Consider the following 13266-nt stretch of genomic DNA (forward strand, 5'->3'; position numbering starts at 1 on the left):
CCTAAGAGCCGGCGCTCAGCAGATGCTACCAACTGGCAGCTGCACCAGATGCAAAAATCATCAACGTACAACGCCAAGCAGAGGCCCATCAGAGATTACAAGTACACTGATGGCTATGAGGAAGAGTGTGACGCTTAGCACAGAACCCTGTGGGATAACATTCTCCAGACTGTGAGTGGCACTGTGTAAAGTGCCAACTCGAACTCTGAAGACCTGGTGAGATAAAAATTCACAGATAAAAATCAGAAGGGGCCCACGGAAGCCACAGTCATGGAGGGTAACTAAAATGTGATGGCACCAAGCCATGTTGTATGCCTTATATAGGCCAAAGTAACCGCGACAAGGTGCTGGGGGTTAGTAAAAGCCTGTCGGATGGTTCTTTCCAATCTGAGTAAATGGTCAGTTGGAGATCGTCCTGCACGAAAGCCACACTGATATGGGAACAAAAGGCCCTGAGATTTGAGTACCCAATATAATCTGAAGCTAACTATCCTCTCAAGCCATTTACATTTGTCAGACGTTGGCTTCTTCCTGGGCTTAAGGACAGGGATAACAGTACAGTCTCGTCATTGTGACAGAAAAACACCCGTGAGCCAAATGCGATTGAAGATCTTCAGGAGATGTTGCCTCTGGGGAGTGTCCAAGTGTTGGATCATCTGGTTGTGGATGGAATCCGGCCCTGGGGCCATGTCTTGTGAAGAGGTAAGAGCCTGCAAGAATACCCATTCAGTGAAGTGTTCATTATAGGGCTCAGCGTAGTGCGGGATGGAACATAGGCATAAAACTCTGAATTTCTGCCGGAGAGAGGTAGCAGGATAGGAAGAGGACACCGGTGCCATCGCAAAGTGTGTCGCGAGCTGTTCTGCAAGGAACAATGGATCAGTGCACAGAACACCTTGGAGGTTAAGACCCTGGACAGCTGACTGTTGTTAGCCGCCCTGAAGGCTACGGAGCTTTGACCAAACCTGTGATGAAGAGGCATACATCCCCAAGGAGGAAACACAGCGCTCCCAGCATTCCTTTTCACTCTGCTTAATAAGGTAACGAGCCTTAGCATGGAGACACTTAAAAGTGAGAAGGTCGGTCTGTGAAAGGTGTCGTCATAATTGCTGCAGCGCCCATCGGTGGTCCTGGACAGCGACTGCGACATTCTTAGTCCACCACGGTACCGGTCGACAACGAGGGGGACCTGTGGACAGGGTGACAGCAGTGCCAGTAGCACAAAGATAATGGCAGAGATGCCTTGCACGACTGCACCAATGCAATTCAAGAGGGAGGTGTCGAAGTGCACAGCAGACATACACTCCTGGAAATTGAAATAAGAACACCGTGAATTCATTGTCCCAGGAAGGGGAAACTTTATTGACACATTCCTGGTGTCAGATACATCACATGATCACACTGACAGAACCACAGGCACATAGACACAGGCAACAGAGCATGCACAATGTCGGCAATAGTACAGTGTATATCCACCTTTCGCAGCAATGCAGGCTGCTATTCTCCCATGGAGACGATCGTAGAGATGCTGGATGTAGTCCTGTGGAACGGCTTGCCATGCCATTTCCACCTGGCGCCTCAGTTGGACCAGCGTTCGTGCTGGACGTGCAGACCGCGTGAGACGACGCTTCATCCAGTCCCAAACATGCTCAATGGGGGACAGATCCGGAGATCTTGCTGGCCAGGGTAGTTGACTTACACCTTCTAGAACACGTTGGGTGGCACGGGATACATGCGGACGTGCATTGTCCTGTTGGAACAGCAAGTACCCTTGCCAGTCTAGGAATGGTAGAACGATGGGTTCGATGACGGTTTGGATGTACCGTGCACTATTCAGTGTTCCCTCGACGATCACCAGTGGTGTACGGCCAGTGTAGGAGATCGCTCCCCACACCATGATGCCGGGTGTTGGTCCTGTGTGCCTCGGTCGTATGCAGTCCTGATTGTGGCGCTCACCTGCATGGCGCCAAACACGCATACGACCATCATTGGCACCAAGGCAGAAGCGACTCTCATCGCTGAAGACGACACGTCTCCATTCGTCCCTCCATTCACGCCTGTCGCGACACCACTGGAGGCGGGCTGCACGATGTTGGGGCGTGAGCGGAAGACGGCCTAACGGTGTGCGGGACCGTAGCCCAGCTTCATGGAGACGGTTGTGAATGGTCCTCGCCGATACGCCACGAGCAACAGTGTCCCTAATTTGCTGGGAAGTGGCGGTGCGGTCCCCTACGGCACTGCGTAGGATCCTACGGTCTTGGCGTGCATCCGTGCGTCGCTGCGGTCCGGTCCCAGGTCGACGGGCACGTGCACCTTCCGCCGACCACTGGCGACAACATCGATGTACTGTGGAGACCTCACGCCCCACGTGTTGAGCAATTCGGCGGTACGTCCACCCGGCCTCCCGCATGCCCACTATACGCCCTCGCTCAAAGTCCGTCAACTGCACATACGGTTCACGTCCACGCTGTCGCGGCATGCTACCAGTGTTAAAGACTGCGATGGAGCTCCGTATGCCACGGCAAACTGGCTGACACTGACGGCGGCGGTGCACAAATGCTGCGCAGCTAGCGCCATTCGACGGCCAACACCGCGGTTCCTGGTGTGTCCGCTGTGCCGTGCGTGTGATCATTGCTTGTACAGCCCTCTCGCAGTGTCCGGAGCAAGTATGGTGGGTCTGACACACCGGTGTCAATGTGTTCTTTTTTCCATTTCCAGGAGTGTATATAAAAGCCAACTGGCCCTGTAGAATGCCCAACGTTGGGGCCTGACGGCAGCAGGGGAACAATAGAATCATCAGAAAAAGTGGTCACTGTCACAAAGGTCACCATGGGATGACCTGTGTAGGGAAGCCACGAGAGCATAGGAGGAGACGATGAGATTGATAGCAATAAAGGTGCCATGAGCTGCACTGAAGGGGAACTGTCATTGAGGGGACACAAATCGAGGTCCATAATAAGCTGGTCAATTAAGAGACCCTACCCATTGAAGTGGCACCACCCACCCACAGTGGGTGGTGAACACTGAAGTCAAAGAGAAGAAACAGAGGCAGTTGCTGGAGTAAGGTAGACAGTTCAATGTAAGGAAGTGATCTACCTGGAGGGGGGTCCGGTCCGGCATACAGTTTTAACCTGCCAGGAAGTTTCATATCAGCGCACACTCTGCTGTAAAGTGAAAATCTCATTCTGGCATTCTTTATAGTCATTTTTTTTCCTTTCTCACTGGACCACACAACATCCATGAAGACTCTTTCAGTGCCAAAGGCACACTTTATTTCTCTGCTTTCTTAACTGTTAATATTGAATGTATATCTAGTTACTGCAATATTTACACTAGCAGTATTATCACTGTTACTGCGTATCATCACAAGCTTTTCTACATTTTTATTTCATCATATACACTTTGTCTACTTTGTTTCCCAAAGAAGATTAGGGTTCAACATCCTATCAGTGGCAAGGTTAGTAAAAATGGTGCACAACTTTGGATAGGGTTTAGACAGCAAAAGAAATCAGAAGTGTCCATTTCAAAATACCCAGTTCGGCATGTGTCTCAAGAAATTAGTAGTGCCCATATCAAAAGACCCATTCTGGCATTTGCATTAAGTGATTTTGGGAAATTTGCCATGGCTGTTTCAATAAAATTATTCCAGTACTCAAATGATTCAGGAACCAAGAACAACCTAAATCTGAATGGTTGGTTGGGGATTTGAATCCTGCTCTTTCCACATGCAAGTTCTATGCCTTAAGGACCGAGTCCTGTGGCTCAGTGTGTTTCAATGTTTGTGCTTTACATTCCCCTATCTACTCCTCCTATTCAATAAACTCCAACATTTCATTAACAATCCAATACCTCTCAATAATTCATTCACATGTTCAGTAATACGGCCGAAAGGCCCAAATACACTAACAAAATTATCACAGCAATAAGGTAGCCATGAACAGCTTCATTCATGAAATGTGTGTGTCACATGATTTCTGATACACAATTTTGTTGAACCACTGATTAACTGAGCAACCAAAAACTATTAATATCACTCTCACAATTCCACGCAGAATCATTAACAATTCTCTTGTTTATCAAAAAAAAAAAAGACCTCAGAGCTTGAGAGAAACTTGCACTACAGAGAGAAATTTAAAAAGAGCAAAGTTTAAGTACTAACCTCAGATCTTTCAAAACTCCTAAAAATGGTGTCTCCATTAAACGTAAGTGTTTGAAAAATTCCTCATGCTTAGCAGCTCCAGCCATTACAACAGATCGTAGTTTCTTCAACTGAAATACACAAAAGTTTTTACTTATTTTAAGAAATAAATTTTATTAACACTTATAATCCTAATCATCACATTACTAACCGCCTCAACGCGTTTTGGCCAATCATTGTTTGGATCATTAATTATGTCAGTTATTTTGGTCAGCTCTTCTTCCAATTCTCGCGCAGTGAAAATTGTGGCTGGTTGAACTTCCTCAAAAACTTTCACAAAATGCTCCTCATCCACTGCTCCCGCTGATGCTGTAATTGTGTAAAAAAGATTTAGTTAGTATCTCTAATCCATCTAAATTTTGAATAGGGCCTGTGCCACAGGTATACCCTCTGATAAATATCACTGCTGATTTCAAACACTGGAAAATCCAGGGTCGAATATTAACAATATAAGGAACAGATAGATTGCTACTCACTATAAACATGACATGTTGAGTAGTTACACACAGGCACGACAAACAGACCCTTACACATTAGCTTTTGGCTAAAGCCTTCTTCAGATAAGGAACACACACACACACACTCGATAACCAGTACGGGCTGGTCTCTGCATGCCATAGATGGTGGCCATGTATGCTTGTGTGAATAAATGTGTGTGTATGTGTGTGTGTGTGTGTGTGTGTGTGTGTGTGTGTGTGTGTGTGTGTGTGTGTGTGTGTTTCCTATTCTGATGACGGCTTTGGCCAAAAGCTAATGCGTAAGAGTCCTTTCATTGTGCCTGTCTAACTCAATGCATCATCTTTACGGCCAGTAGCAATCTATCTTTTCCTTATACCACTGCTCATTTTTCTCTTTATCATAATTATTGTGAGCCATATAATTACAAAACTGCATGAATATCTTCTCATTTGCTCTCTCTTCAGTAATGTATATAACTTCCATCATCAAACTACATGACTAAATTGGACTAAAAGCTTAAGTTTAAAGCTATGTGATATGTGAACTCTGTGGAAGTAGCTTTCTTTTATAAGCTGCCAATTTTGTTATATCATGGATCCCTAAGCATGAAGAGTTTATTTGTCTTCAACTATGGCTGAACACTCCAGCCTCAGTATAACATGACAGCATTAACCTGCCATGCATCTCTCTCTGCATGACTAAACATTATTTAGAGATGATACATTTTTGGCATTGTGTGTGTGTGTGTGTGTGTGTGTGTGTGTGTGTGCTACTCTTGATGTTCACAAAAATCTGTGCTGGATAACTGTCTCTAATCAAAACTGGTCGCACCATCAAAAAATTGAAAATCAACTTGAAGTGTTACATGATGTCATTTTTACCACTGCTGTGGAACACAGTCAACATAAAATACCACAAATAACTGTTGTATTGTCCAATAATGACAGATACAGTATTCCCAAACTCTTGTGTTGTCATTGCTGAAGGTATGACCCAAGCCATGAGGGAGTCACATAAAAAGTATTATAATAAATAAAGAGATACCTGTAAGACATATTACTGAAAAATATGAGCTAAATCACATACCTTTTTTACTGCCTTGAGTTCCTGATGAAGAAAATCGGGACATATTTCTTGAAGCATTTGTTAACATGCAATGCAGAACAAAAACTGTGTTAAGGATGTGAGTAATGGACACAACATACATGCAAAATTGTGAAAGGGATTAATTACTGTGCAGTCATTTTACAAATATTGAAGATACGTACAAAGCATTCATGAGACAAGCACACAAGCAAGTACACAGACATAGGAAGTGGATAATATATCCTCTATTATTTGGCAGGTCTATCCATAAGTGGCAGTCAAATGAAAATGAGACAGATGGAAAGTAGTAAGTAATTTCTTTACTATTTCGAAAGTAATCACAGTAACATTTAATACTTTTATCCCACTGTCAGACAAGATGGTCAATGCTTTTGTGGAAAAATGCAGTTTCCCACGGGACAATTTTTGTACCCAGGCATTGCACTGTTACGTCTGAAGCAACTTGATAGCCACGAATGTCTTCTTCATGGTTTCAAAAGTATGGAAATTGGTTGGGGAGACGTTGGGACTGTATGGAGGATGTGTACGAACTTCCCAGTGAAATTTCTGCAGTATAGTCAAAACAAACCTGGCAAAACATTGGTGGACATTACCCTGCAACACAGCCATGCCCTCCATCAACATTCTTAGGCATTTGGACTCGATAGCCTGATTCACGTTTTTGCAAAGTGTCCATTTACCACGGTAGGAGGGCATTCACATGTTTCCACTGTTGGTTCTGACACACTCTAACTCAAAATAATGACGTTTCACCACCTCTGACAGTCTGGGACAGGACACAATATTCTTCACTGTGATACTGTTCCAAGTGCTGCAGTGATATAGACATTCTGTTCAACTTCTGCTACTCTGTTAGGCTGTGGGGAACCAGCTGCACACAGATTTTCCAGAACTTCAGATGCTCTGTCATGATGGTGTGAGCAGTACTGTGACTGATGCCCAACACGAGGCAAATATCTAGCACCCTCTGGCATTGGTCATTTGTGACGGAACACCCACTGCAGTAATGATATGACACCCAACCTCCTCAAAAGTGTTTATTCAATGCAATCACACGTGCACATGACGTGCTGTGTTTGTCATATACAGCACTCATTCAGGCATGAACTTCCCTTCCTGACAATCCTTCTGCAGTAAAAAACTGCTCCTTGCTGTTCCTCTCTCCCAGAATCCATAGTAAAGTCAAACACACATTCAATTCATTGGCCTCACGTCAACCATGTTTAACAGACAAATGGCACAGAGGTGAGCATCACCCTGTTCTTTCCTGACTGCCAATGGAGGGCACTTCAACGCACACAGCCACCTGCACTACCAACGTGCACACTATGCTCATTTTGATTTGACTTCCCCTTATATATGAAGCAATAATGAGTAATCAGCAATGTGAAACAGATGGATTGTCGGGTAGTCTTCAAGGGTATAATGTCTGTAGACTTAAAGGCAGGAAAGAATGGTTGATTACATTAGAAGTAATAGCCCCTTAAATTGTTACTAGCCATTATGAATGTGTTCAAGATTTTTGCAGGGATCTATGGTTAAGCAAAGGATCTTTGTACTTGTCAGCACCACCCACATTCCAATGCATAAGAGTGATTTCAGTAAAACCATACCATGATACTCAAAAAAATAAATAATTTTTGCCTACATGTCATGTTCTGCATGAATGCAGAAAAAATAATATGAACTGATGATTTATTTAACTAATATTTTATATTTACAAGGGTAAGACTGCTTTTATAACTATAATATGCACAGAAATGCATTATAAACAAATACAGAAGCAGGCCACATTTAAATATGAGTATTAGTCTTCAGAAAGATGACAATGTTTGCAGGCTGTTATTAATAAGCTAATTAATGACCCACTGAAGACTTGAAAAAAAAAACAACGTCAGAGATCAAACTAAATAGCAAACATAAAATAGTTAAAGCAATATTCAGTATCTTGCATTCTGCAGTATAAACTGCCCTCAAGTACTTATTTTATCTGTATTGCCACAAAACAATATTTTTCCTCATCTGTTATTGGAACAGACGCATACTCAAAACTAAAGGTATGAACATACCTTTTAAAAGGGCTAACAAACCAACATTTTTCAGTTAAGTTTACCAGAGCATGAGCAGAGTACGCTTTTGGCTGCTGTTAATCAGTGGTAACAGATTACACTGATATTTATTGAACCTGTGCCAGTTTCTAGAATAAACAACACAGTAAAGACAGCAACCAATCAGTAGATAATGATAATTTTACTTTGAAAAACCAGTTTCAAATGCTTCACTTATCTTCAGTAGCTTATACGGTTTATCTCACATTTGTAGCAACTTTGGAAAGCACTGAAATGGTCTGGGGAGACATGCTTCCAAGGCAAAGTACATAAAATTGAAGCACATGTTTAAGGCAAAATCTTGGCTCCACTAAATCTACATCTGTACTCTGCAAGCCACCATATGGTGCAGGGTGCATGGTGAAGCATACCTTGTATCACTGCTAGGCATTTCCCTTTCTGTTCCACTCACAACAGAGCAACAGAAAAACGGCTGTCTACATGCCCCCATATGAGCCCCTATGTGAAATGTATGCTGTCAGCAGTACACTCATTCTGCTGTCAGCCACAAATGCCAGTTACCTGAATTTTGTCAACAGTGTCTCACAAAAAGTGTGTTGTTCTCCCTCCAGTGATCACCATTTGAATTCACAGAGTATTTCTGTAACACTCAGATGCTGAGTGAACCAGCTGATAACACTATCTAGTAGCATGCCTCTAATAACTTTAATGTCTTTCTTTAATCCTACCTGGTAGCAGCTCCCAAACACCTGACTACTATTCCAGAAAGAACTGCATAAGTGTTCTGCATGCTCTCTCTTCCACAGATAAGCTACACTTTCCTAAATTCTCCAAATAAACTAAAGTCAGCCATTCACCTTCTCTACAACTGACCTTACATGATACATCCATTTCAAGCTGCTTTGCAACATTACATCTACATATTTAAACAACATGACTGTGTCAAGCAACACACCATTAATACTGTATTCTAACATTACAGGATATTTTTCTTACTCATCTGCACTCATTTACAGTCTTCCATGTGTCAAGCAAGCTACCATACATTACACTAAACAGAAATTCTGTCTCTCGCTACAGCCACTCAATAATGATCCTTTCCCATATGCTACAATGCCATTAGCAGTCACAGACTGTTGCTCACCCTATCAATTGTAGTGTGTGTGTGTGTGTGTGTGTGTGTGTGTGTGTGTGTGTGTGTGTGTGTGTGTCCGTGTCCTTGGAGATCTTGAGGGCGAAGGGTTGAGAGCATTCTCACTGTCCCTGGCAGCATGATGTCAAAATGAACATAAAAATGATGCTGAAACTGATATAAAATATGATGTTGAAACTGACATAAAATATGATGATGAAACTGCTGACACAAAAAGATTTCATGTCATCAACATCTTGTACCCCACAACTTATTCAATTCTAAAAGGAAGTATAACACACATCATCATTATGCACACCTTTGGACAGCGTATTATGGACAGATGAACAGTGAAGCACTGAGACATCTACTAGGCAGACCTCAAAAGCCAACTTTTCAAGAGACATAAATTTTATAAATATGTTGCAATAGTTCATGTACTGTAATGTGTTAATATTAACAGGGGAATGATAAGGACAAAAGTTCAAGACAGGCAGCAGTTTAAGCAAGCTACGAGGGTGGTTTGAAATGTTCTCGGAACAAAATAGAAAAAAAGTACTTTTATCACTGAAACTTTTTTTTATTTTTGAATGTAGTCTCCTTGTACATTAATGCACTTGGTCCAATGATGTTCCAGAGCCTTAATCCCATAACGAAAATTTGTTTCCTTCAGGCCTGCGAAATAGTTGTCAACTACGGCTATCAATTCTTCACTTGAAGTTAATCTTCATCTACCAAAAAAAAATTTCAGTTTTGGGAAGAGATGGAAGTCTGATGGAGTGATATCAGGTGAATAAGGTAGGTGTGGCAACAATTCATACCTTAGTTCGTGTAATTCTGCCATGGCGACAACACATGTACAGGCGCGCTTTGTCTTGATGGAAGATAACTCTCTTCCTTACTAAACCAGGTCTTTTTTTGCATATACTTTGTTGCAATTTGTGCAGTAGGTTAACATAATATTCTCCAGTAATTGTTTGCCCAGTAAGGAGATAATCTACAAACAGAATCCCCTTAGCATCCCAGGACACTGACACCATGTTCTTTCCTGCTGAAGGAATTGTCTTTGCTTTCTTTGGTAGCGGAGGAACGGCAGGTTTCCACTGCTTTGACTGTTGGTTTGTGTCTGGGGTATAGTAGTGCACCCAAGCTTCATCTGTGATCACAAACTGGCACAAAAATTTATGTTTGTTTATCCTAAAATGGGCCAAACATTGTTCCGATATGTCCATTCTCATGATTTTTTGATCCAGCGTCAAGAGTCATGGCACCAATCTTCCAGATAATTTTTTTTCATTTCTAATTCTTCAGTTAAAATGTGATATACCCCTTCAGATGACATCTGGAAAGCATGAACAATATCATGCACTTTCAATCGACAATCCTCCATGACCATTTTATGCACTTTTGCAATAACTTGTGGAGTAGTGACACATCTCGCTGACCACTGCACAGATCATCATCTAAGCTCTCCCGACCAAATTTAAATTCATTTGTTCACATGGTAACAGTTGAATATGAAGGAGCCGAGTCCCCCTGTGTATTCTGGAAATCAGCATGAATGTCCTTTGCTTTCATGCCTTTCTTTACGAAGTACTTAATCACTGCTCGAATCTCGATTTTTTCCATCTTCGCAAATCACTACGCGGGAACAACAACAGAGGCACGTCACCACCACAGCGCTCTTCCAAGAGCAGTGACGTGGCACATGTTTACAGGCAACAGACCAATGAATATCATGTGAACAACTCGTCGTGCTAACGCTGACCTCTCGTGGTGATTCTGAGAACTTTTCAAACCACCCTTGTGTATTATAGCAACAAGTGACAATATTATAGCAACAAGTGACAAGGGCACTTCACCAAGCAAAGATATACCTGATTGGGTTAAGCTTACAATATTAATGTGTGATGTCAGTATAAAGCTAGTATCTTAGTGACTGCTGGGTAAGAAGAATTTTTTTTTTTTTTATGTATAGCTGCATGCAGTTAAAAATAGTAAGAACTGTGGCTGTTGCACATGGAAGCTGATGGAACTGGCCAGCACCTGGAAATGGTTGGAAACTACATTGGTCACAGTCTAAAGACTTTTGGCTGCTGCCCTGAACTGCAGTAGCATTGAAGCATCAGCAGAGAAAGATGTGTTGCCTTTGGCGTCTCTAGCAACACCTGGGATCTTTGATGTTGTAATGCCTTCCAATACACCTGACCTGATTGGTTCACACTCACCTAAGTGTGAATGGCAAATAGTGGCAAGGCTGCGTATTCCTGGACAGAGGGCAAAAGTGGGTAGTAACAATACGGTTGTCTCCTTATGCCTTTAAAAACAGATGTGAAGCCTCGCTCACTAGTGAGAGAACACTTGGGACTGGGTCTGCTCTCTCTGAAGATTCTAGACAGGTACAGAGGATGAATTTGCCAGGTATTGGGGACTCAAACATTAAGCATTACCCTAAGGATACAGTTATAGGAGTTTGAACCCACTAATGTCATTAAATGGGCAGACACAAGCACTTCAATTGAATTTCACATATTGTAAAACCAAGCAAAAAAATAAAATGCGAAAATACTCACCACCCTTGCATAATGAAATTGCACAGAAACTGTAATAATTTAAATCCATAGTTTACATTCTTTCATGCAGTCTGAATTTCATAAACTTAATGAGAATTAATATAATTACATAATACTGTACTGCGTTATGCAGCTGTAAGCAGCTTAAATTCCTGACCTGCCAGGAAAACCTACAATAAGTTCTTCCTGGAGCAGTCAACACACGTCAAAACATGCAACATAACATTCTTATTGTTTAAGTATCAAATTTATGCTGCATAATTTTTAAGCTACTTTTTTTTTAAAGCCAAACTCATGTATTTCTTTTTTATCCAATAACTTGTCCCACTTCTGTAGCATTAATTTATTTTGACTGCTGTTTTCTGTGATACTCATGCAGCAAACATTTTCCCTTCCCTCACTAACCTGGCTTGTGTATTTGTTGCAGTATAAAGTCTTAAGTCATAAACCTAACATCAGTATGAGCCATGTAACAACTACTTGGCGGACAATGATGTCTACTGGACTTTTGCATACACTACGGTCTTACGTAATAATCATGCTCATGCATGTTTTCTAACGATATTCGCACACCTTCCATTTGGTCATTGCCTCAGTCATTTTCTTACTACTTGTAAATCTTCAAATAGTTTTCTCGCTAAATATGTTTGCCTGGATACATGTCCCATCCAATCCCATTTCAATTTCATTACTGTCATTATCACATCTTTCACTTCCCTCTGGCCTCTGATAAATTTTGTTTCTCTCTCTCTTCCAGTAGTCCCCGAAAAGCATATCTCCATTATTTGTCAAGCAACCCTCAATTTTTGAATTTTTTTCATTTAAAGTGCTTTTCTCTCTACTGAAGTCGCAACTGGTAATATTATATTATGAACTTTCAATATTGAATAAACCAGAAACTTTATTTTGAAAACTGTTTATTTACCAAAAGCACTCACGGCCAGTTCTACTCTTCTGCTTTATTTCTACTGCTGTCCGTTCAGTCACCATCTTTAAGTGCTCTAATTACAACTATTCATCAACTGGTTCTGTGACTCCACTGTTTGTGTGCACATTTTTCTTCTTGATTTGATGACTATTCTTCATTGTAGTCTTATAAAAACAGACCAATTAGACTGACTTTCGGCCTTGTTCTATTCACTGATGAATCTTATATGCATTAGAGGCAAACAGCATAAAGTCATCAGTGGAAAAAAAATGAGGAGGAGGAGGAGGAAGAGGAGGAGGTGGTGGTGGTGGTGGTGGTGGTGGTGGTGGTGGTGGTGGTGGTTCATGGACCTTCCATTCACATGCAGTCCTTAACCTCAACTATATATATAACTAAAATAGTTAATATAGATAGTAGTTATTATCATAGAGGAAGGTGGAAGCAACTGCTGACAAATGAAAGTTGAGACAACAATGTGTAAATTACAGGATAAGGGACATGATGCTGAATCTGGCAGGATTTAAGTATCTACCGCAACGCAGAACAAATTAAATGCACCCAACAAATATTTAACTGGTGATACAGACCAGCACCACCAAGAGTTAGGCCTTTTACCCTATTTTGTCTCAGAATTGTTCATGCCACCATCTTTGGGGACATTTAACGTTCCTCTTGCCAGTTGGGTTATACTGCATTGCAGCTTCAGTTAGCCTATCATTAAACATATGTTGGACATGGTCATTCCGTCTTCTTTCTTTCTTTTTTTCCCATGTGTTCAATATTTAGTTCTTGTCTAATAT

General features: G+C 41.7%; 1 protein-coding gene across 1 annotated transcript in view; it reads right to left on the minus strand.

The window, feature by feature from the left end:
• Positions 1–13266, minus strand: part of LOC126471122 (CLIP-associating protein 2-like) — a 231815-nt gene that overhangs the window by 139876 nt on the left and 78673 nt on the right. The window contains exons 10-11 of the mRNA XM_050099204.1: positions 4350–4507; positions 4160–4269 (exon numbers count right to left, since the gene is read on the minus strand). Coding sequence (XP_049955161.1) covers positions 4160–4269; positions 4350–4507 — 268 coding nt within the window. The remainder of the gene's footprint in view (positions 1–4159; positions 4270–4349; positions 4508–13266) is intronic.

Source organism: Schistocerca serialis, chromosome 3 (assembly GCF_023864345.2).
Source record: "Schistocerca serialis cubense isolate TAMUIC-IGC-003099 chromosome 3, iqSchSeri2.2, whole genome shotgun sequence".
NCBI lineage: Eukaryota > Metazoa > Arthropoda > Insecta > Orthoptera > Acrididae > Schistocerca > Schistocerca serialis.